We start from the raw sequence: 27,936 nt of genomic DNA, 5'->3' as shown, positions 1-27,936 counted from the left end.
TTAGCAGGTCTGCTCAGGTTTTATTTGTGAAGCTGAAGACTAATGAAATGAACTTGTATGGTATAATTATAATGCTGTATTTTTTCCACTTAATGTATGATCATACTAACTACTTTAGAATTTGGTACGTCTAAGGTGAAATTTGAAACACAGCACCTGGAGAGCATGGCAAAGTTTCACTTTCAAGGGATATGGCTTACACTCGGTACACCTGGTACTCAGTGCTATAAGCCTACAATTAAAAGAAGCAGTTTAAACTGTTAAAAAAATAACCCTGATATATTTTTAATTATCAGATAAAGGAGGAAAAAAATCCAAAACTGGCATGGGCAAATAATACAAACAAGCAGCCAAGAAATTTACAAATCCTAAATCATTTCACCCTTCAATCTTGATTTAAAGTGTTTCCGGACAGAACGACACGTGTTTTACACATATTACAGCGACATGCCGCTAATTGCATTCAAAAATACCACTGAATTACTATCAGTGTCTCCAACAGAAATCTGATACATCATTGGGGGGACCCCATTTATATATTTTGTCATTGGCCTAACCGGCAGTTATTGCTTGTGCAGCCACAATCTTAAAATGGATAATGCTGGTTTAGGAAATATGTTATGTGTTGGGTATAAACGTTGTGTGCGGAGAATTGCCATACTCCCTTAATGTTCAAAAGACAGTCGTGATAATTAGCTGAACAAATCATTTGGTCTGAGGGTCTGGTCTGCACAATCTCTATATACTGTATATAAAATCCAGCTTCTCTCTGTCTGCTTTTCATGAAAGAACTACTTCACGGATTTAGATCGGGTGTTTTTCTATAATTTGCTTGAACATTCTGGTTGATTTTTCAACTTCTCTCATTGCGCTACGTATCATAGTTTGCTTGCGGAACCGATTTATTTGTGCTAATCCGAGAGACACAGAGCGGGCCGAGGGGAGGGGGACGGGGCCCTACTCACTCACGCGTCATCCTCAGGGCGTTCCTTACCTCCACTTAGCTTGTGAACGAGAGAACTACTTAACGGATTTAGATAATTTTTTTTTCTACAACTTGCTTGAACATTCCAGTTGATTTTGCGACTTCCCTCATTGCACTATGTATCCTAGTTTGCTTGCGGTAATCGATTTATTTGCACAAATCCGAGAGACATGCAACGTGCCGAGGTTAGGAGGGCACAGCCCTTCTCACTCACTCGTCATCCTCAGGGTGTTCCTTACCTACACTTAGCTTGCGAACGAGAGAACTACTTAATGGATTTAGATCGAGCTTTTTTCTATAATTCGCTTGAACATTTCAGTTGATTTTGCAACTTCTCTCAATGCTGTAAGAATCATATTTCGCTTGCAGGAGGCTAATCCGAGACAGAGGCTGCAAGCTGATGGGAGGGGGAAGTGTGACGTCAGGAGTGGGGAGCCAGGCAGGGCCCTCCTCACTGTCCTGCTTCACTACTATGCAGGAGGAGCCGAGGTAATGAATAAATAGCATAATTGGTTTATTGGTGTGGGAGAGTTGTGAGGAAATGTGGTTGTTAATTTGGCATCTATGTAATCATACAGTGCACAGTGGACAAGACAATATATAGAAAAGAGACATATATTTAAATAGTGTATGGTATTAAATTGATTTTATGTGGACTGCCAAAACATCTAAAGTAGGCCGTGAGCATAATCTCTAAATGAATTAACTACCCGCCTTCTCAATGAAACGTTTTCATAAAATGAATTTTAAAAAGTGTTAACTGCTGTATAATAAAAAGCTTGAGATTTTCATAGCTTTGTAACAGCAGTGGAAAATTTGCAGCTACTGCCTGCCACTGAATTTTAAATGTGCGGTAAACACTGACTATGATGTATTCCTTGTAACACAACGGTTGCTTTACTTATTAGGTAAATAAAAAAAAAAAACTTTGGTTACATACCACTCAGAAAAAAATATAATATATACACAACATTTAAAAAAAATAACAAGTAAATGGGAATCTGTGAATTGCTAACTTTTATAAAACCTCTCACCTTTGCTCCACAGTCTGCTTTTTTCTTAATGCAAAATCCAATAAATGAGGGGTCTGCTACTTTCACCAAGATATTGTCCACACAGTACACATGAATGTGACCGATCCCTCTGGTCTCCATATCATCCACAATCTTTTGAGATCCCAGGGCTCTATAAAGGCCACCATTTCCATCTAAAAAAAAAAATACATAGTTATATCAAGTGGCATGGTAGCACTCCAGATTCAAATCCCCCAGCTGAATGTTGTTCATGTGAGGTATACTTGTGTCTACATGGGTGACATGAAATGCTATTTATCTTAATCGGCAATGCCCAGTTTGCCCAGTGTGAGTGATTCTATGTGTGTCAGTGGGCCCAGTAACGTCACCCTGTCCAGGGCTCTTACCTTCCTTGTAGGTTAAGCACCAGTCTCCTGAACCTCAAAATAGATTTAAGAATGATGATGATATTATACTAGCAATATATTTACAGAATGCAATAAAAGCATACAATTGTGAATTGAAAACAGAACCACTTTAATAATATGGGAAAAAGCTATAATCTAAATAGATAAATCAAAAGACTTGAACAGCCAGCACAGACTCCACTATAAAAAAGTTAGGAGCGGGTAGACGGCCAGACAGTGTCTTTGTCTTTAACTTTCTCTTTTATTATTTTAATCTCCTCCTTTGTCAAATGATCACAGTTCATCAATCAATTAATTAATTAATAGACAGATATTGTTGGTTTCTATTTATTTTTAATCAGATTTTGTGTGTTTTAACAAATCTGCATTTGTATGTGTACCAGATCTGTATGTTATAATTAGTAAAATCAATCCATTTATTTTAACTGAGAACTGTTCACAGCACTCTGTGCCTGCAATCAATAAAGAGTGCTATACAAAAAATAAGTTGTATTGTATTGTCTTTGAGTAACTTTTATAATAACATTAAATAAGATGCAATTTCATTATCAATACACTACTTAATGGCATCTTAAAATATTTAACTAATCTTCGCAAAGACATGAAATCTTTGCTGTTTTCATATCGGCCCCACTATTTTTAATGTAGTTCAGGATAAGAGTTAGAATTTTTAAAAAAAATGTTGATTAATACTCTGTTGTCTGAAGGGGTGGCACAATTTAATGTGGGAAATCCAAAGTAACTCACAAAGACAAAAAAAAAATAGGAAAGGAACCTCTAAAAATCTTACAGTTAAGGTAAAGAAGCAACTAAGAGGGCAAATAAAATGTACCGCATATTATAAAACCTGTTGAATATAAATCATGAGATTTTATGCTCACATGCTATAATTCACTAGACAGCCTGACACGCTCAATATATTTGAGACAAAATCCAGGAAGTACTTATTCATACAATAAGTAAACTACTGATGCCTGTAGTTGTAGAAACGTTGACAACTTTAAAGAATTGGTTGCAATTAGTGCAGAATGCAGCAACCTTAAAATCTTAATTAGAAAAAGAAAATTTCTGCACATTTCACCAGTTTTAGTGTTGTTACCCGTGTCATTCAGTTTAAAATATTACTAATCTCTATATATATGTATATATATATATATATATATATATATATATATATATATAAGTCAATATGTGTGTGTGTGTGTGTGTGTGTGTGTGTATGTATGAATGTTCCAGCATCACTTCCAAATGGCTGGAGCGATTTTCATGAAACTTGGTACATGTTTCTCATTGGTCAACTAAAAATACTGTAGGGTGAAATCAGCCCTAACCCACCCCCTTCTGGTTAGGGTGGCGGGAGGGGGTGATCTTGCAGTCTTGTATGCATGTTATAATCCAGTTGACACTCGAAACAACCACCAGAGGGCGAACTGGAGGTGACTGCCAGCATTCCTTATGTTTGAGCGCCACCGCGCCCCTGTTGCTTTTGAAATTAAATCGAGTTGGCTAATTCCGAGCGTCAACTGAATGATAACATACATACAAGACCGCAAGACATGCAGATAAAAAAAAAACACTTTAATTTCCTCCTGGGCAACGGCGGGTATTTCAGCTAGATTAGCTAGTCGTTTATAAAGCCTTAAATAATCTCGCTCCATCTGATATCATCCAATCCCTGTCCCCATACACTCCAAATTGTAACCTTAGATCTTGTAATCGTGATCTGCTTATAACTCGAATAGCCGAGCTTAAAAGACATGCTGTTATGCACCTAAAATTTGGAATAGTTTACCAACAGAAATTCAGCAGGCTAATACTTTGGAACATTAAAAAAAATACTGCTAAAAACTTTGGTCTTGAGGTAGCAATGCATCTTCAAATCACCACACTGCCAGCTCCATGTTTTACTGAAGGTGTGAACTTTTCAATGCCCTTTAAGCTTTTCAGCAGACATAGAAGAATCTATGTCATCCAGAGGTTTCTACTTTTGATTCACCTGTCCATAGAATATTATTCCAAAAGGCTTAGGAATCACCCAGGTGTTTCTTTGCAAATGCATGAAGAACACTAATGTTACTCTTGGATAGTAGAGGTTCCTACCTTACTACTCTACCATGAATTGCACTTTTACTCGGTTTCTTTCTTATTACAAAGTCATGAACACTGACCTTAGCAGAGGCTAGAAAGGCCTGCCGTTCTTTGGATGTTCCTCTGGGGTCCTCTTTCTCTTCATAATTAAGTCATCGCAGTGGGGTAATTTTGGCAGTCCATCCTTTTAGAAAAGATTCACCTTTGCTCCAAAACTCCTCAATTTGAAGATAATGGCTCTTACTGTGGCGCAGAGGAGTCCAAAACCTTAGAAATGGCTTTGTAGCCCTTTCCTAATTAATACATTTCAACAGTTTTTTCCTAATCTATTCTGGAATTAACTTTGATCAAGGTATAGTGTTCTTCTACAAACATCTTGGTGTCTACTTCACTGGCACAGTAAGGGTCAATATATGGCGGGGTTTAGATTCAACAGGGCTGCCCAAAGTCTTCAGCCAGCTGAGTTTGATTATCAAATAACTTTGGTCAGCTTTCTGAGTATGTAACTAAGGGAGCAATTACCTTTACACACAAGCAGTATGGGTGTTATATAATGTTATTGCTCAAATACATAAAAGTAGAAAAATATAAATTTAATTACCTAATTTAATATTTTGTCAAAGTATCTGAAGCCATTCATTATAAAAGTAAGCAAAAATAAAGGATATAAAGAAGGGGCAAATTGTTTTTCACAGCAATGTGTAGATAGATAGATTTTTCACACTTTGCATTGGATATTGTGTTGGCTTTTGATATAGCACATCTACATCATAAAAAAAGTTTATCTCGCTTATTTCTGATAACAAAAGCTGTTGAGCAACACTTTCTTTTTATTACTGTTAACAAACTGGAAGTTTACCTTGAATAAAACACCTCTGGTCTCAAAACAGGCAGACCAATTTTCCCTGGTCTTATTCTGTACTTTTACCTCGACTAGACTTCCTTAGAAGGTTGGCGTCCTTCAGCATCTTCAATAAGATGCAGCAGATGTTCTATCAGATACTTGTGGCGAGTGCCCTCTTCTACGCGGTGGTGTGCTGGGGAGGCAGCATAAAGATGAAGGACACCTCACACCTGGACAAACTGGTGAGGAAGGCAGGCTTTACTGTAGGAATGAAGCTGGACAGTTTAACATCTGTGGCAGAGCGACGGACACTGAGCAGGCTCCTGTCAATCATGGAGAATCCACTGCATCCACTGAACAGGATCATCTCCAGACAGAGGAGCAGCTTCAGCGACAGACTGCTGTCACCGTCCTGCTCCACTGACAGACTGAGGAGACCCCACACTATGCGACTCTTCAGTTCCACCCGGGGGGGGGTTAATGCTAAAGTTATTGTCTGTTTTTACATGCATTTTTTATCACTCTTTAATTTAATATTGTTTTTTGTATCAGTATACTGCAGCTGGATTATGTGAATTTCCCCTTGGGATTAATAAAGTATCTATCTATATATCTACTGGACTTTTATGGCGCTTTTCCACTGCATAGTACGGCACGACACGGTTCAGTTCAGCTCACTTTTGGGGCGTTTTCCACTGGTAACAGTACCTGGTACCTGGTCCTTTTTTTAGTACCACCTCAGCCGAGGTTCCAAGCGCGCCGAACCGTTACCAAAACGTGACGTGTAAACTCTGCTGGTCACTGATTGGCCGGAGAAAATCGTCATTACTGCGTCACTGGCTATTCTTTTCTTTATACACGCGGAAGTTTGTGTCGCGTCTCTCCATCGCTGGACGCAGTTTGTTGCATAAGTGGATGAATGTTTCTTCAGACATTCGAAAGTTCTCCAGCCACTGAGTGTTTGTAAAACCGGGAACAATCACATCCCACCACTCTGAGGCACGGTTAAATGTCCAAACAGATGGTCTGCTGCGGCGACTTTTTTGCAAAATGTGGAAGATCTGTAATATACAGAATCAGCATTTTAATGTTACACTGGCAGTTAAGTTCATTTTATGCTTTGCAACAGTGATCAAAGTTTGCTAGTGATGTGCTTTTTTTAGATGCTTACCCTTGCGCGTCGTCGAGCTAAAGTGTTGTCGTTGTCTGCGTGTTGTTGTAAAAGTTCCACGGTGTCACGGCAGTAGAGGCGGCGCAACTATAACGACACGTGAATAATCCCCCACTCTAAAGCGGTACTAAACTGCAGTCGAAACGCAAACCGAGCCGAACTGAGCCAAACCAAGGTGAGCTGTACTGAACCGTGCTGTGCCGTACTATGCAGTGGAAAAGCGCCTATATGAAGTCTGACTGGATTTTTCAGACATTGCATTTTGTTCCGCTTACCATGCTGACACCATGACTAGGAAACGCAGATGGAAAGTGAAGTGATTATGCCTTCCTATTCAACCTGTAAATGTCGCTAATCAGTTAAATGCCAATTCATCTTCTATTTGTTTAACTGACACTGTGTGATGTTGTATTTGAATGCAGTGTTTTATGTGTCATTTGAGTGTAAAAGTAATGCTTTACCTCATTTTTATTTTTTTTTTCTTATTTGCTGCTCTTACATACAGTTTGTGACTTGTGTGTGGTGGTAATTAGTAACAAGGCATCTGGTGAACTCAGCAGTGGTTGAAGGTTTTTGCATATGTAACCTGTCCCAATGGTAGTTCCCAGCTATCAAAAGTTCTCCTGGAACAGGCACCAGCCCCCTGTAACTCTGAAATGGATAAGCTGATTAGAAAATAGAAGAATGAAGGAGGGTTAAAGAGAGAAAGTGAGCAAGCTATCTCTAATCTATCCTTTTAATCGTTATTATGATAGGTGCCAGCGCAACAATAGGCTTCATGACATGGGAAAATTGGAAATTAAGGTCAAAGCGGTCTTATTTTCAGTTAAGAATACAAAATGACAACAAAAGTTCAGAAGCAATGTCTCCAAGACCGGACAGTTAACTTTGTGAGCTGAAATGTTAAAGGCCTGAATCACGAAGAGAAAGAAAGAATTCTCTCACCTACAGTAACATTTCTAAGCGCTAAAATAGTATTTTTACAGGAGACCCACTTATTAATCAAGGATCAGTTTTGGCTACACAAAGACTGGACTGGCCAAATGTTCCTTTCCAGCTTTACAAAGAAAACTAGAAGTGTGGGAATTCTCATACATAGAACAGTCTCATTTGTAATATTAGATGTAGTATTTGATCCTGAAGGGAGATATGTGATTGTCATAGGTCATTTATTTAACTGTAAAGTGATTTTGATAAATATTTATGCACCCAATGTTGATGATAGGGAATTCAAGCAAAATGTATTTGCATCCATTCCCAATGTGAACACTTATAAAATTATAATGGCTGGGGACTTTAATTGTGTTTTAAATCCAGACCTAGATAGGTCCCCTGCCACTCAACAGCGCAAAGACTATTACACAGTTTGTAACAGATCACAACTTATCAGACCCCTGGAGATTTTGAAACCGAAACTCAAGAGTATATTCCTTCTACTCACCAATGAATCATTGCTACTCAAGAATTCATTATTTCTATGTAGATAACAATTTCTTACCTACAATTAAATCTTGTAAGTACGACGCTATTGTTATTTCCAACCGTGCCCCTTTGATTTTAGAGCTAAAATCATTATGCCTCACATACTCATCTCACAGATGGTGTCTTAATCCAATTTTTATAGCAGATGAGAACTGTACAGAATTTATATCCAAGCAAATCAATTTTTTAGAGACAAATACATTTCCTTAGGAATCCTCTGGGAAACCCTGAAGGCCTTCCTAAGAGGACAGATTATCTCCTATCTTTCCCACAGAAATAAATTGGAAACCAAGAAGGTATCAGAGCTAATCAGCAAAATTACTAGAATAGATCACGAACATGCCACCCCAGGTGTCCAAGAGAGGCACTTCATTGGAAAAGGCAGGCTTTGCAATTCAGAATTCAACCTCTTAACAACTAAAGAAACTGAACAACTCACATGTAAATCAAGACATCATTATGACGGACATGGAGAGAATGCTAATAAGATTTTAGCTCAATAAATCCACAAGCAAGAAGTTCGCAATGCAATCCCAGCAATCACCAACACAAACAACCATAAAAATACAATGCACACATTTAGAGACTACAATAAATCCTTATAGTCTACTCAGTTATAAGAAGACAAGACACAATCTAATGCATTTCTGGATGCATTACAGATACCACAGATAGATATTCTTGCAGAGGAATTGGATAACCCTCCGGCACTATCAGAATTGCTAGATGCTATAAACTCACATCAGGGCAGGAAAGCAGCAGGCCCTGATGGCTACCCTGCCGAATTTTATAAAAATCCTAAACTTAGCTAGCTCCCCTTCTTTAAGCTAAATTTACAGAAGCTACAGAAAATAAAATTCTACCTCAAACATTTCGCCAAGCATTAATTATTGTCTTTCCTAAACAAAATAAGGACTTATTACAATGTGCATCATACTGACTTCTGCCACATAAGATACTTTTCAAAGTCCTAACTAGAAGGATGGAGAAAGTGCTGCCATCGGTAATATCACAAGACCAAACTGGATTTATTAAAGGCAGACACATAGCTTCCAATCTTCAATGCCTGTTTAATGTAATATATTCACCCACAAACTCAAACATCCCGGAGATATTATTATCGTTGGATGCAGAAAAAGCATTTGATATGGTCGAATGGAACTACCTTTTCACTACATTGGACAAATGTGGGTTTGGCCCGAACATTTGTGCATGGATCAAACTACTGTACACCAACCAATCCAGAAGCTTCAGTTTGTATTAACACCATTAATTTAGAATACTTTAAACTAGAAACTGGTACCAGACAAGGATGCCCCTTGTCATCACTTCTTTTTGCAATTACCTTTCAGCCACTGGCAATTCACTGTCAAAATGCTTATAAGATAAAGGGGATTATCAGCGAAGGATCTGAACAGAAAGTTTCTCGATATGCAGATGATATGGTACTGTATACCTGTACATCAGATCAACTAAATACTCTGCCTGCAGTCTTAACAGCACTTACAGAATTTCAAAAGATTTCTGTTCTCAGAATTAATTTGAATAAAATTGTGCTTTTTCCAGTGAAATCTCTAGCACACAATATTAGATTGGACACCATCCCTTTTATCCCTTTTTAAATATCTAGGGGTAAACATCACAAGCAAACATGAAGCTCTTTATCAACAAAATTTTGCCATCTGTATGGAAAAAATTAAGTAAGACTTGCATAGATGGTCAACCCTTCATTTCACTTTAGCTGGAAGAATTAACGTTGTTAAGATGAATATTCTTCCTAAGTGTCTCTTTTTATTTCAAAACATTCCAATATACATCAATAGATCTTTTTTTAAGAAATTAGATTCAACCATAACCTCATATACTGTATTTGGAATTCAAAACATCTACGTATCCAAAGAGAGACCCTACAAAGTCCTAAGGCAGAAGGTGGCATGGCTCTACCTAACTTTCAGTTTTATTACTGGGCAGCAAACATACAAACTATAAAAACCTGGACACAAATAGATGAAGATACACAGGCTTGGTCTGCAATAGAAATAAAATCCAGCAGTGCTTCTTTATATTCCCTGCTTTGTGCCCCAATAAATGCAAGGTATCGGCAATATACTAATAACCCAATTGTGCTTCACTCACTCAGAATATGGAACCAATGTAGGAAGCATTTTAAGATAGGGAAGTTTTTATCTGTGGTACCTCTGCACAATAAGCACCTTTTTCCACCCTCTCAAACATATGCAGTTTATAATATCTGGAAAACATTTGGGATTAAATCACTTAGAGATCTGTACACAGACAACGTCTTTGCTTCCTACGAACAATTAACACTTCTAATTTAACTTTCCAGCAACACATTTATTTCACTATCTTCAAATTAGAAACTTTGTTAAACAAAATCTGCTCAATTTTCCTCACCTTCCACTTACCTCTATGGCAGAAAAAATATCTTGAGGACTCAGAAAGCATTTCTGTAATATATAAAACTATTTTACAGTCCCTCCCTTTCAAAGATCCAAGAGTACAGTGGGAAAAGGATCTCTCACTCAACATCTCAGAAAAAGAGTGGAAGGTAGCCATGCAGAGAATTGACTAGAGCTCCATATGCGAAAAGCATAGAAATATTCAACTCAAAATTATATATCAATTGCATCTCTCTCGTTTAAAATTGTCCAAAATGTTTCCAGAGCAAGATCCAATCAGCGAACGCTGCAATCAAGTTTAGGCCTCACTGGGCCATTCAGGACCAAAATCTTTAAATGCCTGTCAGAGAGCCTTGGTGTCATAATCCCTCCTAATCCACCAACAGCTGAGTTTGGTGGACTCCCAGAGGGGCTTAAAGTGGAGAAGGACAAACAAACTGTAATTGCCTTTACTACATACACTATTGGCATGTAGACTTATCTTGGTCAACTGGAAGAATCCTAATTCTCCTATTCTAAGTCAGTGGGTAACTGATGTTATATAAATCAAAATCAAATTCGTACTTAGAGGATCTGTACAAAACTTTTTCAAAACCTGGCTGGATCTAATCAATAACATTTTAGAATAAGCATTTAAATTGAGGAAGCAGGTTCTCTCCCCTCTTTAACTCCATTTATCTTTATTCATTTATTAATTTATCTATTTATTTATTTTTACTAGCTTTAAGTTTTACTCTGCTGGCGTAGCTCTGTTTCTCAGGGATGGGGTTGATTTGTTTTGAACCTTCTTTTGTAAAACTGTTTGTATGGAATGCTATTTGATTGTAATAAAATCAATAAAAAAAATTTAAAAAAAGAAAATGGAAGAATGGATTTTTACACTCACTTTTTTAAAACATTAAAACATTTTTGTTCACTTTTTTGTGATTTTTTTAAGTAAACATAATGCCCAAGTTTCTCAGACTAGCAAGGTGCTTCCATTTACAGTGGTGTGAAAAACTATTTGCCCCCTTCCTGATTTCTTATTCTTTTGCATGTTTGTCACACAAAATGTTTCTGATCATCAAACACATTTAACCATTAGTCAAATATAACACAAGTAAACACAAAATGCAGTTTTTAAATGATGGTTTTTATTATTTAGGGAGAAAAAAAAATCCAAACCTACATGGTCCTGTGTGAAAAAGTAATTGCCCCCTGAACCTAATAACTGGTTGGGCCACCCTTAGCAGCAATAACTGCAATCAAGCGTTTGCGATAACTTGCAATGAGTCTTTTACAGCGCTCTGCAGGAATTTTGGCTCACTCATCTTTGCAGAATTGTTGTAATTCAGCTTTATTTGAGGGTTTTCTAGCATGAACCGCCTTTTTAAGGTCATGCCATAGCATCTCAATTGGATTCAGGTCAGGACTTTGACTAGGCCACTCCAAAGTCTTCATTTTGTTTTCTTCAGCCATTCAGAGGTGGATTTGCTGGTGTGTTTTGGGTCATTGTCCTGTTGCAGCACCCAAGATCGCTTCAGCTTGAGTTGATGAACAGATGGCGGACATTCTCCTTCAGGATTTTTTGGTAGACAGTAGAATTCATGGTTCCATCTATCACAGCAAGCCTTCCAGGTCCTGAAGCAGAAAAACAACCCCAGACCATCACACTACCACCACCATATTTTACTGTTGGTATGATTTTCTTTTTCTGAAATGCTATGCTCCTTTTACGCCAGATGTAACGGGACATTTGCCTTCCAAAAAGTTCAACTTTTGTCTCATCAGTCCACAAGGTATTTTCCCAAAAGTCTTGGCAATCATTGAGATGTTTCTTAGCAAAATTGAGACGAGCCCTAATGTTCTTTTTGCTTAACAGTGGTTTCGTCTTGGAAATCTGCCTTGCAGGCCGTTTTGCCCAGTCTCTTTCTTATGGTGGAGTCGTGAACACTGACCTTAATTGAGGCAAGTCAGGCCTGCAGTTCTTTAGACGTTGTCCTGGGGTCTTTTGTGACTTCTCAGATGAGTCGTCTCTGCGCTCTTGGGGTAATTTTGGTCTGCCGGCCACTTCTGGGAAGGTTCACCACTGTTCCATGTTTTTGCCATTTGTGGATAATGGCTCTCACTGTGGTTCGCTGGAGTCCCAAAGCTTTAGAAATGGCTTTATAACCTTTAGCAGACTGATAGATCTCAATTACTTCTGTTCTCATTTGTTCCTGAATTTCTTTGGATCTTGGCATGATGTCTAGCTTTTGAGGTGCTTTTGGTCGACTTCTCTGTGTCAGGCAGCTCCTATTTAAGTGATTTCTTGATTGAAACAGGTGTGGCAGTAATCAGGCCTGGGGGTGGCTACGGAAATTGAACTCAGGTGTGATACACCACAGTTAGGTTATTTTTGAACAAGGGGGCAATTACTTTTCACACAGGGCCATGTAGGTTTGGATTTTTTCTCCCTAAATAATAAAAACCATCATTTAAAAACTGCATTTTGTGTTTACTTGTGTTATATTTGACTAATGGTTAAATGTGTTTGATGATCAGAAACATTTTGTGTGACAAACATGCAAAAGAATAAGAAATTAGGAAGGGGGCAAATAGTTTTTCACACCACTGTATTTGGAGTTAATAGAGTAATAGTCAACTTGAATAATTTATTCTTCAGCACAAGTACAGAAATTAAATATAAATGTAATATACTCGCCCTGCCCAGGGTTTGCTTCCTGCCTTGCACCCTGTGTTGGCTGGGATTGGCTCCAGCAGACTCCTGTGACCCTGTAGTTAAGCTATAGAGGGCTGGATAATGACTGGTTGGCTGGCTGTAATATACTCAGATTCAGCTTTTTGTCACAAAGGTATTCATTTCTTCCAGAAATAGACACCTGATAGAAGAAAAATGTAATTTAAAAAAATCCATCGTTCTTACCAGGTGCCATGGAAACTTTTCCTTTTCTTTCCAAAATTAGTTTTCCTTCAAATGTCATGGCTGGTAACATGCCTTGCTGAAAGAATATAACATTGTTTTTGTTCAAACCAAAGTAACCGTGCTGTTCAAAAAATTCTTTGGTAGACTCCATTGTTCGACCACTAGTCATGATATACCTGAAAAATAAAAAAGAAAGACTGTCCATTAGCTGAGCAAATCACTGAATAGCCAAAATTAGTCTATGAATGGGTTATTTTTTTAAACACATCAATTTAAAAAACCTTAAAAGAAAAAAAAAACCTCACCAGCTAAAGAAACAAAATGAAAATGTAATGCAGACACTGTGGTCAAAGGTGTAAGGCACTGGGCTTTAAAAATGACATAAAGAGGTCAGTAAAGGCCCAACTTGGATTCACTAACTCTTGGTATTATTTGACAGGTACTGTATCACATATCTATGAGCGGCTTCTCGGAACTGAGAGGACATGGCAGATGTCTGCCGACTCGTCAACCAACCACAAGCGTTACGTGGTAAGTAACCACCCAAATATCAGATTGTGATCAGACCTATGCATGTAATACACCCTGTCAAGAAAGCGAACCAGCCGTCCTGACACAAGACCTCAGGTGCTAACGTCTATTTTTGATCCCCCAAAGGGTAAGCAAAAGTATGTACACCTGATGAGCCTGAAATAGAGTGAAACACATGTTGTGTACTCTTGATATTATTTGGCAGGTACTACATCACACGCAAACACAAATACACACACATACATACATACTGTGATGGAAACCCGGGGGTCATCCACCCCAAACTCCGACACAAACACACAAGCACAGTCCCAGGTGCAAATAAAGGTTGGTTTATTAAACAAATTCCCTTCAAATATGTCACAACAAGCACAAAAACACTGGTTCCTCTCTCTCTCTCTCTACATGATTCTCTCACCACTGCACTGCTCTCCTCCAGTCAAGTGTTGCCTCTCTACTTCCCAGCTCCGACTCGCCTGGATAACAGAGTGTGGTCCCTTTTATTACAGACCCAGGAGTACTTCCATTGCCAGGGCGATTGCCCAATGGAAGCACTTCCGGGTAACACAGAAGTCCATTATAATAGGGAGCTTGTCTCCCTGCAGCTCCCTCTCGTAGCACCCAGCGACCCCAGCAAGACCTCCCTGCTGGACTACATTTCCTGGCATGCCCTGCTGGCTTCCAACTGGGTGTGGATATCCGGGACTGCTGCCATCTAGTGTGCTGAGAGAATAAAAGCTCCCCAGCGATATCTCTTCTTTTACAGGGGCTGTCCTTCCATCTCTTCCTTCTGGGTCTGCTTCCTGCTTTCTTCCTGGCCAGAATGCCCGTCCAGCACACGTGACATCTACAATACATACTTATATATATATATATGTATATATGTATACAGTATATGTATACATATATATATATATATATATATATATATATATATATATATATATATATATATATATATATATATATATATATGTATGTATATTGGTTTTTATTGGTATTCAGCCCTGCCAATTAAACCTTTGTTGTCCCGACCCTTTATGATTGTCTTTTGCCATCACTTTCTGCACACTTTATTGGGTTGTAGATTTATTGGAAATGGATGTATTTTCCAATTTTACCCATCAGTATACACTAAATTGCCCATAATGACACAGTAAAAACGGCTTTTAAAATGGTTTTAAATGTATTAAAAATCCAAAACTAAGATCTCTCACTTAGGTGGTTATCATTCCGACAGGTTCTACTATCTTAGCATCTCTCCTCCTGTTTTCTGTTTAACACACATTTATTTATTCCATATTCTATTTGAAATGATTATATAGTATTTTGGGCTCATACGTGGATGAGAATAAATTCAATTATATTGAATTTAACCTATCTGTGCTTTAAATTAGAGATAAAAATGGCCCTTTCTCTATAATCGCAACATGTTTTGGGCAGGTGCTCACTATAGTAAGGCACTATACACAATAAATCATTGTTAAAGAAAAATAAATGACATTTGACTGAAGGGTGTTTATTATAACACTGACTAAACCGATAACATTTCAATGTAATAGTGAAACAAAACATGAAAGTACTGCAGATTTACCCAATTAGAAAAAAGTATTAATGATAATTTAATGTTTTATACACACTTGAACAAAGGAACTTAAATAACAATAAAACATTCTTGGACTTTTTATAGATTGTGACAGTATTTAATTAAGGGTTTTGTCACTAATAAGCATACAGTAACTAACTCAAAAGTAAAAATAACATTTTACAGAGCTTTATAAATAAACAATACTTAACCAATTCCATAAGTATTTTGCTCCACTTAATGATACAACATTGCTGAGATTTCCAGACATGCAGTATTATTGGATGTATTTTGCAGATTTACACATTAAGGTCCAACAATTTATGAATGCTGAAAAAGTTTACCCTCAAACAAAAGCTAAACACTAAAACACATAAAACATGCTCCTTAGTAAGGTTGTTGTACTGTAACACCTTAGAAATATTTAAATCACAAAGTTCTGTTCAACACAAAATAACTAAACAGGACCTGTTGACTTATATTGGGATAAACAGCATGTTTTCAGAAAAATAATTCCTTACTGTCTTATGAAATGCACTACATAAAACAAATTCCGGTGCCATCTATTGTATTTAAAAAACATTTGAGTAATCTGTATGAATAAATTAATGTACTAAAGCTGCTGGTGAAGTAGGTTACCAGGTTTTAAAGGAGAGCTATTTAATTTTATTCATATTACAACTCCCAGTCCTTGCGGCAATGTCTTTCATAAACAGTCAGTGGAAATTGTGACATTTTTTTCCTATATTTTATATCCAATGCTTGCTAGTTTTCAGTGCAGATTATTCAGCTACCCAATTTTTAACACACATATCTAACTGAGAGATTCAGAGTGTCAGCAAAAATAAATCAAACTTGGACAGGACACCAGACCATAAGAGGGCACAACTAGGCAGACGCTGATACCCATACTTGCACATGCCAGGCCAATTTAGGAGGTGACCAAGGGGAAACTGGTGTACCCAGAGGAAAACCACACAAGGATAAGAGGCAATGCAAAACCGCTTTCAAAGACAATGGGACATAAATCTACGTGATGGTTTCACTGTCGCTACTCCACACTCCTCTTCTTCTCAGTTTCGCCCTTCTATCATCACTGCAAAAGACATCTGCAGCTTATTCAAAAAGCAAAATATTTAAAAAGATGTAGTCCTAGCCTTTATTTCCCTTTCCACACTCAGGCATTGTGCAGACCAGTTGTCTACAGTATTTGCAGACATTTTCAACCAGTCTGTGCTTGCCCACTTCAAGACCTCCATCATCATTCCAGTAGAAAATAACTAAATAAATAAATAAAATCAAAGTCTCACAGACCTAAATGACAATAGTCCAGTAGCTTTAACCTCTGTGGTAATGAAGACCTTTGAACACCTTATTCTGAATTACCTCAAAAACGGCACAAGAGACTTTCTGGGCCCATCTCAATTTGCATACCGAGCTAACCGGTCTATGGATGATGCAGTGAGTTTAGGTCTGAGCTTGATTTACCAATGCCATAATAAGCCAGAGCATATGTGAGGATCTTTTTGTAGACTTTAGCTCTGCTTTCAATACAATCATCCCAGAGTTCCTAGATTTAAAAAAAACTCACTAGTTCAATCTGCCTACTTCAATCTACTATTGGACCACAGACTTCCTTACATATAGGAAACAGTACATGTGTACCCTTAGTACAGGTGCTCCGCAGGGATGTGTTCTTTCCCCGACTACTCTTCTCACTTGATACAAATGACTGTACCTCTGGCAATTATTTTGTCAAACTTCTTAAATTTGCAAATTACATAACACTAATAGGCCTCATTTCAAAAATTATGAGTCCATATACAGATAAGAGGTGAAAAAATCTGACCTTAACTTAAAAAAACTCAGGCGATGATCATAGGTTTCAGGAAACAGTCACCTGCTCACTTAGCACTTGCTATAAATGGCTGAGCTGTTGGGATGACAGAATCACTTCTGTCAAGTCAAGGTTCTGGGCACTGTTCTGTCACAAAACCTTACGTGAGACAATAAAATCCATGCATTATTAAGAAAGCCCATCAGAGAATGTTCTTTTTGCATCAGCTGAGGAAATTCAATCTCGCTCAAACAATATAGGTGCACAGCCATCATTGAGTCCATTCTGACCTCATCTATAAGTGTCTGGTTTGGTGCTGCCTCTGTTCAGGAGAAGACCAATCTGCAATGTATCACCAAAGCCTGTGAAAGGATCACAGGTTTAACTTGCCACACATTGAAGTCCTATATGAGTCCAGGGTAAGGAAGAGGGCCACAAAGATTATTGCCGATCCGACTCACCCAGGGCATGACCTGTTCCTCCAGCAAATGTCTTTGTGAAGTGAAAGCTGAACCAACATGTCACCTCAACAGGTGACTATGTATCTATGTATACCAGCACACTACACTGACTGAACATTTTAATCCTACTATCTATTTTGTATCGCCCTTGTTTGCTGCATCATGTTTTATTATTTTATATTTTATCTTCTTTTTATTCTGTGTTGTCCGTGTATGTTGCACCAATTCAATCAAGACAAATTCCTAGTACACATTAGTGTACTTGGCCAATAAAATGAATTGTGCTTATGATTGTGACAATCTAGACCTGGACGGAACTGGGTTTATCACTAGGACTCTGGAGCTGTGAGGCATCATTACCAGCCACTGTGCCACAACTCTGCTCTAGGGATTACCCGGTCTTCCATTTTCAAACTTGCCTATCGGTTGAGAGAAATCTGTGTTTATTGATATGCAATATTTGTTACACTAATACAGATTCATTAACCTGCACAGTAAACAGAGATATGGCAAGATGTTATTGAATCTGTACATTTGTATAATTATTATTATCATTATTATTATTAATATTATAATATTTGAATCTGTATATTTGTATAATTATTATTATTAATATTATAATATTTGAATCTGTATATTACTTGTTGGCAATCCATGTGCACTACCTGGAAAGGACGTTGTTACCAAGGATAACTATTTACACTGGCTCAACTATATATATTGATATTTGGCAGCACAAATTAAATAAGAACATTATGGGGTTAATGGATGAGTGACCCACATCCTCGTAGATCCTTTCTGTAATTTAATTCCTTACCATGGAATGCAGCATTTTTTCTTAAACCGTTCTTTCGCCAAGGACTCCAATTTTAAAATACGTTCTGCTTGGATTTGAAAGAGGGTTTTATGAGATGGCAGTCCAACATCATACATTCCTTTAGGATAGGAAACGCCAAGCCTGGTGCCCTGCCCACCAGCCAAAAGGAGAACTGCCACCTTGCTCTGGGAAATCTGCAGTAGTCCTAAAAACACACAAAAAAAGAAATCAATGAAGGCATAAACTTCTTTTCAAAGTAAACATAACAATTGAAATGCACTGGCAATTCAATAAGCCATTGGAAACAACCATAAAGTTAAAAGGTTTTAAGTTCAACTACCCACTTAAGTTAGCAAGGTTAATTTAACTGCATCAGTGTATGACTGAAGCAACAGGGAATATTAGGAATTTAAAAATGATGTTGGCAGGAATCCAAAACAAACCTGCTTGAATATACATACATATAACCAAGAGCAGTAGAACATAATGTTTAAAGAAAAGATCTTTAACCAGCATTCAAACAAAGACTGTCCAAAATGCATTAAAAGCCAAGTACTCCCCTGTGTCCTGCAGATTTGGCCCGACTTCGGCTGAAACAACTGGAACACTCAGTCATAAAAACAATTCCAAACCTAGCTTAACAAATGTGTGATTTCTGACATCATGTTTCTCCTTGACTATGGGGGAAAGAAAGATTTTTAAAATCAAAATTACCCATAATCATTCAACAGCCTTAGCTACACCCAGTGATAATCTGCCATCTGATGCAAATCTTGATGGATAGTACTCATGTGTCTTGCTAATAAAAATCTCTGCATGATAGAAGAATTTTCTTCTAATTTAATATATATATATATATATATATATATATATATATATATATATATATATATATATATATATATATATATATAAATAAATAAAATGTATTATTAGTAGTATTATTTTTGGTGTCTAATTTTACTGTTTGCAGCATTTGAAGGCATGTGTGATATTTCTGGTGTGACAGTTTAGGACTTTCTTGACCCCTTGAACCCTCAGACCACTCGTCAGACACCAGGTAAAACTGCAGAATTATTATTTATTATAATAATAATGTGCACAAAGCACCACTACTCCACAATACTCTAATAATATATCAATAATCCACAATAATTAATAAACAATAACAATAAACCTCAAATCCCAGCAGCTCAGTCACCCTTCCTCCCAACTTAGGCTCCCTGCTGGGATTTCCCAGAGTCCTTTTAAAGTCTTTGACCCGGAAATGCTTCTGATCCCCCCAGTCCATGTGATTCCTAGCACTTCTGGGTCAGATCAAAACTCCTCTTTTCTTCAGCCCGGAAGTATATCATTTCTTCCATTTCCGCGATTGTGAATTACTTCCGGGCTATAAGGAAAGTCCCTGGACATCCCTGCAGCGTCCTCCGGTGGCCCCCATGGTATCCAGCAAGGCTGTGATGAAAGACTCCAAGTTCCACGATGCCCTGCTGGAATTCGGGGCCCTTCCATGTTGCAGAGATGGCTCCATCTGGCGGTTTGGGGGTACTGGCCGGGATACACGGCCGGCAATCCCTCAAACTGGTTACTTAGATTTACACAGGGATGTGGGTAGTGAGATTGTGACAGAAAATGCAGTTAACAAATAGACCTTAAATTAATAGCAATTTCCTAAAGACGATACCTGGCCGTGCGCAAATGTGAGATATGGCTAACATTTATTAAATTTTTGAATTTCAACTTGAACACTGCTTTCTTTCCAGTTCCATGTGTTATTTGTATATTTAGTGTGTTAGAATACAACTTTCAGTTATCTCTGCACAAAATGTTAATAAAAATGCGCATTTACCATTTGTAGTGGGCACATTCACATTTCTGGGTTTGTTTGCATTGCCTTTCGCGGCCCATTTGTGCATGTGCACACCGGGGGCCAAAACAGGGCTTAAGAGTTCAGGCTGGCTTTTCACATGTCTGTATGGAGTTGGCACTTATGTGGTCACCCATACATGGGATAAACCATTAGTTAGTAAGCATGAAAAGAAATTTCTCGGGCATCTGATCAGGATGCCTCCTGGATGCCTCCCTGGTGAGGTGTTCCGGGCACGTCCAACCGGGAGGAGGCCCCGGGGAAGACTCAGGACACGCTGGAGGGACTATGTCTCCCGGCTGTAATGTACTGTACTGCACTCCTCTCAGGACTACCCAAAAAAGATATAAATCGTTTGCAACGAGTGCAGAATGCAGCTGCTAGAATCCTAACTAGGAAAAGAAAATCCGAGCACATTTCTCCAGTTTTAATGTCACTACACTGGTTACCTGTGTCATTCAGGATTGACTTTAAAATTCTGCTTATGGTTTATAAAGCCTTAAATAATCTCGCCCCATCTTATATATCGGAATGTCTGACACCTTATATTCCAAATCGTAACCTCAGATCCTCAAATGAGTGTCTCCTTAGAATTCCAAGAACAAAACTTAAAAGAAGTGGTGAAGCGGCCTTCTGCTGCTATGGACCTAAAATCTGGAATAGCCTGCCAATAGGAATTCGCCAGGCTGATACAGTAGAGCACTTTAAAACACTGCTGAAAACACATTACTTTAACATGGCCTTTTTATAACTTCACTTTAATCGTAATTTAACTTAATCCTGATACTCTATATGTTCAATCTCCTCAAAATAACTATTCATGGTGGCTCTAAAATCGGTACTGACCCCTACTCTCTTTTCTGTTTCTTTTTCCGGTTTCTTTGTGGTGGTGGCCTGCGCCACCTCCACCTACTCAAAGCTTCATGATGCTCAAACAATAATGGACGGAATAAAAGGCAGAAGTCTACGTGACCATCATCATCATCAAGCCCTTCCGTGAGAATCCTAAATCCAAAGAGGACTGTTTCATTTATATTAGGCAGAATGCCCAGAGGGGACTGGGCGGTCTCATGGTCTGGAATCCCTACAGATTTTATTTTTTCTCCAGCCGTCTGGAGTTTTTTTTTTTCTGTCCCCCCTGGCCATTGAACCTTACTCTTATTGATGTTAATGTTGATTTATTTTGTTTTATAATTGTGTCTTTCATTTTTCTATTCTTTAATATGTAAAGCACTTTGAGCTACTGTTTGTATGAAAATGTGCTATAGAAATAAATGTTGTTGTTGTTGTTGTTGTTGTTGGCTGGCCTGGGAACGCCTTGGGATTCTCCCGGAAGAGCTGGAAGAAGTGGCCGGGGAGAGGGAAGTCTGGGCCTCTCTGCTTAAGCTGCTGCCCCGCGACCCGACCTCGGATAAGCGGAAGAGGATGGATGGATGGATGGATGGAAAAGAAATTTACGAAAGAAATCTAAATCCTTGGGACTTTCTTTGGTTATAGTTAAAAATAGTTATTTAAGTATCCGGATAAAATAAACCTGTATTTGTTGTTATACTAAAGTGTTGATTGGGAGTTTTCTTTTGTCTTCTCATTAAAGTTATATAATTGTTTGATTAATTTTAAAATGGTTTGGTCTGAAAAGGCAGAGACAAAGGTATTTAGAGAACTCCTTGGGGAAAGAAAGGCGTTAGTGAGAGGTTATCCTCAATATGGGAAACATTATTCAGATATGGTATTTTGATATGAATTACATAAATATTGCCTTTTGTTTTGTTCTGTTGTTTTTTGCACTGGTGTGCTCGAGTGATAAAGCCATATTTCATAGAAAAAACACTCAAGATGATTTACGACTGTGACCCGCCTTCCTCTACATGTTCTACAACTCTGCAATGGCCAGTGCGATTCTCTACACTGTGGTGCGCTCAGCTGATAACATCACTTCTAAAGAGACCCACCAAATTAACAAGCTGATTAAGAAGCTAAGCTCAGTGATGAGATGCTCTTTCAGTCCTATACAGGTAAGTAGAAGAAGAACAAATGAAGGCAAAATTGATGGCTGTTACGAACAATGCTGCACATCTACCCTGTCACATTAGCACTGAGGCCTATCAGCAAATGAATTATTCAAGAGAGGTGTCAAGAAACACTACTGGGGCTCGCTTATGTTTACGGTAATACATCTTTGTAATGTCTCACTAGGACTGTGACTGTTCTTTTTTATCTGAGGCAATTCAGAAGTGTTCTTTCCTTTTAATTCTTGTGTGTATGTTTACAATATTAATTTACTGATTTATTAAGCTTCTGTATAAACCTAAATTTCCCACTGGGAACAAATAAAGTTCTAATCTAATCTTTTTACACTAAAATCAACCAAAACCCCTTGACTAGAAACAAATGATCCCACTTGACTTCTAAAATCAGTTGTCATTTTAAAGAGGGTGAATACTTAATGTGATGAATTAACTTAAACTACTTTCTTTTTTCACTTTGACATTAAAAATACTTTTTTTCTGTTAATCAGTATCAAAAAAGCGAAATTAAATCCACTGTGATTCAATGTAGTAGAACGATAAAATATGAAAACTTCCAAGGGGGTTTCTGTTGAAAACTGGATCAATCTTTTTGATTATCTACATATTTCTACACTGGCCTAACACGAGTGGGTTTGACTTGAAGGGAGGCACACCGGCCTAGCATCCAGTGATGGTTCCTGTCGTGCACCTGATGCTGCTTGGATAGCCTTCATGAACCAGAATTTGGAAAATCAAGTTGAGGAAAGTAACACATGGATAGAAAAGCCTAAATACATGTATATCTGGGCCACAGTAAGAAGACCAGAGTTCGCATTTCAGGTCCTTACTGTGTGGACTTTGTATTTCTTCCCCCTTTCTTTAAGAGTTTCCTTTGAGTGCTCCAGTTTCCTCCCACTGTCCAAAGACATGTAGGTTAGGTGAATCGGTGACTCTAAATTGAGCTGTGTGTGTGTGTGCGTGTGTGTGTGTGTGTTTGCACCGACGCCCTGTCCTGGGATTGTTCCAGCCTTATACCCTATAACCATTAGGATAGGCGCCAGTGTAACACACAACCCTGGTCTGGATTAAGCATGTTAAAAAAGTAATGACATTTACATCTGCAGGTACTTACTTTAATCTCAACTCTAATTTTAGGACTGAGATAATATATTTGTTTTTCTGTAGGTTTACAAACTGGCCAATTATAACTAAATGACTAATTGGAAATGTGATGTTTTGTCCTCCCATCCTGGACTGTTTTCTGCCTTGTACACAATATGTCAGGGCTATGTCCTTGAACCTGAAAACTTTTATAGAAAGAAGCCCATAAAATACACAAGAATCAATCCACTTAACTCTCACCAGAATTTCCTGGTACATGCAGAAACTGCAATTGGTGAAAGATGCCCTGTGAAGGTCAAACACTTCCTGAAATACTTCCTGATTGAGCCCAGAGGCTTTGCTCCGCCCCAACTGTGGAAGGTTCCACTTTAAAATCTGTATATAGTAACAAACATTTATATCCTGTAATGAGAAGCAGGCAAGAAGGCAGGAATGCAACAAGGAAAAACATGATAAAAAAATAACTAGAGTACGTGACCATAAATTCTGAACTTTGGCACTTTTTACCAAGCACTTTGGGTCATAATTTGTCTTATAATTTGCTTCTGTAACAGTCCACTCAGAAAACACTTCTAGATACTTCAAAATTAAGCTGGGACAAAAACAGCCATGCTGAAAATGACTTTCAAAATGCATTATGAACACATAAATAATAGTGACTCCATTACAAATTTAAATAAACCAGTGACACATAGTGAGGTCAGCCTCACCCACACAGGGTTTTTGGAAACAGCAAAAGTCATTAACAAGCGTAAAAAAAAAAAAAAAAGGTAGATAAACACTCTTAGATTAGGAATTCACAGTATGACGTACATCCACAAAATCTAATGAGAATGGTATTAGTAAAAACAAAAGGGAGTGTTACATATGAATCAGCGGACATGAAGTCATCATTGTGCTAAAATCACTTTCAGGCTACAATAAACAGGACCAGATGCAGAAGTGACAATTCGCTCCATCCCACAAGGGCACAATGAACAGAATCATTGCCTTAGAGGCCCCGCACAAACCTACAAATAACCAAGTTTTATTTTTGTAAGGTCTTCTTTTAGACTTCAAAACAGGAAATTCATTTGCTTGGTTATTTCTATGAACTTTAAACAGATTTCACTGGTAAATTAAGATTTTGTTGCAGGTAGAAGGACCTGGATTTGCTGGCCTCCTTTTCCTTTTCCTTTTTCTTTTACGTCTCTTTTGACATCTATCACTCTACTATAAAAAAAAAAACCTGCGACGAGACAAGACTTTTCTGAAGAGATTTTTTCAAGTCCTTCGAGACGAGACTTTGACATGAGATTGTTTCAAGTCATGCCCTCCTCTCAACCAAATTCAAACAGGCACACGGTCCTCATTCATGTGAATGCTTTTGACAGACACATTTCCTGCTTTCTCTGCAATTAAAGAAGACATAATGTCCAAATCTTATTGATGAATTTCATCCTGAAGGGATACATTATCAACAGAAGAAAATCAGTACACGTGCAATCCTAGCACCGAGAAATGATGAAGTCAACTGAAGGCAAATTGGTTAAATGCGTATCAATAGACTATGCTGAAACAGTTGGTGGTGATCATGCAGCAGATGAAAACATCAACTTAAAATATTCCGAAAAATAACTACAACCGTTGACACCGTTCGAATTACTGTTGAAAGAGGGATGTATCCAAGAAAGGTAATGGAGTACATTTTCAGGGTATAACATTGCATTGCACAACAAAGGAAATCTTGATATGCCATTCGTATTAAAATGTTAACCGTTTCCCATTAGTATCGATTTTGCAAAAGACAATTAACAAATCACTGAGACAAACATTCGAAAAAGTCGGTTTATTTATTAGAGAGAAAGAAACAAAATTCTCTCACGGGCAGTTATACGTTGCGTTGTTGCGATGTACGTCCAAACACAGAATCAAAATTCAATGCGATATTGATGAAATGTTAATTTCAAAAATTGTTTTTACTGACGTTTTACAGTAAAAGTGTAAGTTTAAAAAACATTTGGGTATTAGTTTCAAAGCCAAACAGAATGAAATCATAAAATACAACAAAAAACTCAAAAGCAGAATGAAACATAATTTACTTTCAAATTATTACGTTTTACTACTTTTTAACATAGTTAATTACTCGCTGTAATGTAAAAGTTATTTCGATTATGCATATGTATCATTTCTAATGAAAATAACAGTCTGTTTAAAATGTACATCTGCATCCCCATACGCGAGCGGCAGAACCGCAAAGTGGCTAGCGCACAGCGTCAGCCCGGGGGTTGGCAAGCAAAGCGAGCAGGGGGCAAAGCCCCTTAGTTTTAATAAAAAATATTATATATATATAAATTAAAGAAAATGTACTAAGTAATTGCAACACAAACACTGACTTAATCAGTTTTAATGCGAACCGATGGCGACGGAAGAAGAGAAGAAGCGGGCCACTAGGGTGGAGAAAAGAAGAGCTGCTCTGGAAGCAGCAAGCACCTCAACCTCTGAGCAAACGAATAATAAACGTACAGAGAAAGAGGAGGAAAACTACAAATGCTCAAGTCAAGTGTATCCACTACACGTTATCGTGTGGTGCGCCATTACTAGTTTACTAAAATTTAAGTAAAATAGATGTGTTTGGGACATTGTGAGCATACAATTAGATGATTTTGCAGGTCAGTTAGGTGACACAAGTAATGTAACACTTTCTCATTGGTCACCATAGACTTGTACTCTGCAAGAAACCATTTTTTATCTCTGTCTGCATTAAAACATTAGATTATTTTTTGCCCTAGCCATCTTTGCAAACTACTGTACATACGGAAAGTGACATATAAAAATACATTTATTTATCGGTGGAGGATTTCTTTAAAACACACAACAGAGAGGAACACTGAAGAAGTAACATAAATAAATGCAAGAAAACAATAAAACAAATTGCCACACTGTGCCACCATGCAAAAGACAAATGCACTGTCGGTTAGCTAGGAGTGTGGCCTCTCTTTACCATTATAGCACTCCACTTCCACCTCCTGCACTTTTTTCCTTCATCCTTTGGCTTCAGTTATTTTCACTTACCTAAGCTCACCTTCCAACTCAGAGCTTCCTGACAAGATGACTGAGAGGGGCTTTTACACCAGAGTGGGTGTCACCTTTAGGGTAAAAAATTCATTCTATGTGCACTGAGGCCTTCCTCTGACAGCTCCCTCTGGTGGTTCCAGATATTCTTGCAACCCATACTCTGTTTAATGTACCAGGCAACCCTCATATAGCCTGTCCTTCACTAGGCACAGCTGAGACACACCTTTACTAAATGGGGTTCACATTGCTGTGCCCATGAACTATAACATACCACCATAGCAACACTCCACCCACCATAAGCGGTGCACTTGTCTTGTACCACCAACAACTGCCTGCTATTTTTACCTCCACTGGGGCACCTGTCCTCTTGTATAGTGATAAAAAGCCTAGAACAATCCCACTCCACATACACTGTAGTGCTGCTTATTTGCCTTCTTTAACATGTACCAAAGTTCATTTTCAACTTTACAGGTTTTTAAACAAACAGACAGCAAACAGGCAATGTCACCTACTGCTTTAAGCACTGGACAGAGAATAAAACAGGCTGCCAGTTTAATCACTGTGGTTGACTCAATGCATAACCCTGAGCAAATACTTCTAAATGCCAGTGCTCCAGTTACAGAAATGTAAGTTTACTTAGACTGTGCACCTTTGATTTGTAAGTTTCTTTATTATAAAATACAAATATAAATTTGAAATGCTAAAAGATAACCCAGCTGCTTCAAACAGAAACCAATTTTTAAGTTACCACTGACAGATGTTTCCTTTAGAATACATTATATGTAACGCAAATTATAGCCAAAGAAGATGGCACTCTGCCTTTTAACTTTAGAAGTGTACTTCAACCCCAATAAAAGTCATAACAAATACAATCTGTCGGAATTATCCAGGTTTATGGATGCCATCTCTTATCTGTGTAACAGCAAAAAAAATCCTTTTCCCCAAATAAAACTCCTATCAAATACACTAAACAGTCTGGCAAGACCCTTTTAATTAGTTTAAACCTTTTTAACCTTTAGATGAAGATGCTGTAGTAATAGGGTGTTGTACTGTGTCAGCCATTATGAACTAAAAAGATTACAATATGCAAGTTTTTGAGGCAACTCAGGCCCCTTCTTTGGGCATGATGCTGTAATATTGTGCATGCTTTATCTTATATTTGATTAGCTTTGTACGCAAATACTTCAAATTTAGTATTAAGCTAGGTAGGCAGTATGTCATAGTGGTTAAGGCCTTGTGGTTTCAAATTCCACTACTGAACTATATGACCATGAGCAAGTCTCTTCACTTGTCTGCGCTCCAACTGGAAAAACA

The 27,936-nt window shown here is 37.9% G+C and overlaps 1 protein-coding gene across 2 annotated transcripts in view; it reads right to left on the bottom strand.

Moving 5' to 3' along the window:
* uap1 (UDP-N-acetylglucosamine pyrophosphorylase 1) overlaps positions 1 to 27,936 on the bottom strand; it is a 118,499-nt gene that overhangs the window by 68,864 nt on the left and 21,699 nt on the right. For both annotated transcript variants that reach the window (XM_039734771.1, XM_039734769.1), the window contains exons 3-5: positions 18,568 to 18,772; positions 13,337 to 13,512; positions 2,020 to 2,192 (exon numbers count right to left, since the gene is read on the bottom strand). In XM_039734771.1, coding sequence (XP_039590705.1) covers positions 2,020 to 2,192; positions 13,337 to 13,512; positions 18,568 to 18,772 — 554 coding nt within the window. The remainder of the gene's footprint in view (positions 1 to 2,019; positions 2,193 to 13,336; positions 13,513 to 18,567; positions 18,773 to 27,936) is intronic.

This window comes from Polypterus senegalus, chromosome 14 (assembly GCF_016835505.1).
Source record: "Polypterus senegalus isolate Bchr_013 chromosome 14, ASM1683550v1, whole genome shotgun sequence".
Classification (NCBI taxonomy): domain Eukaryota; kingdom Metazoa; phylum Chordata; class Cladistia; order Polypteriformes; family Polypteridae; genus Polypterus; species Polypterus senegalus.
Note: the sequence above shows the minus strand (reverse complement) of the source record. Positions and strands in the feature narration are given on the sequence as shown.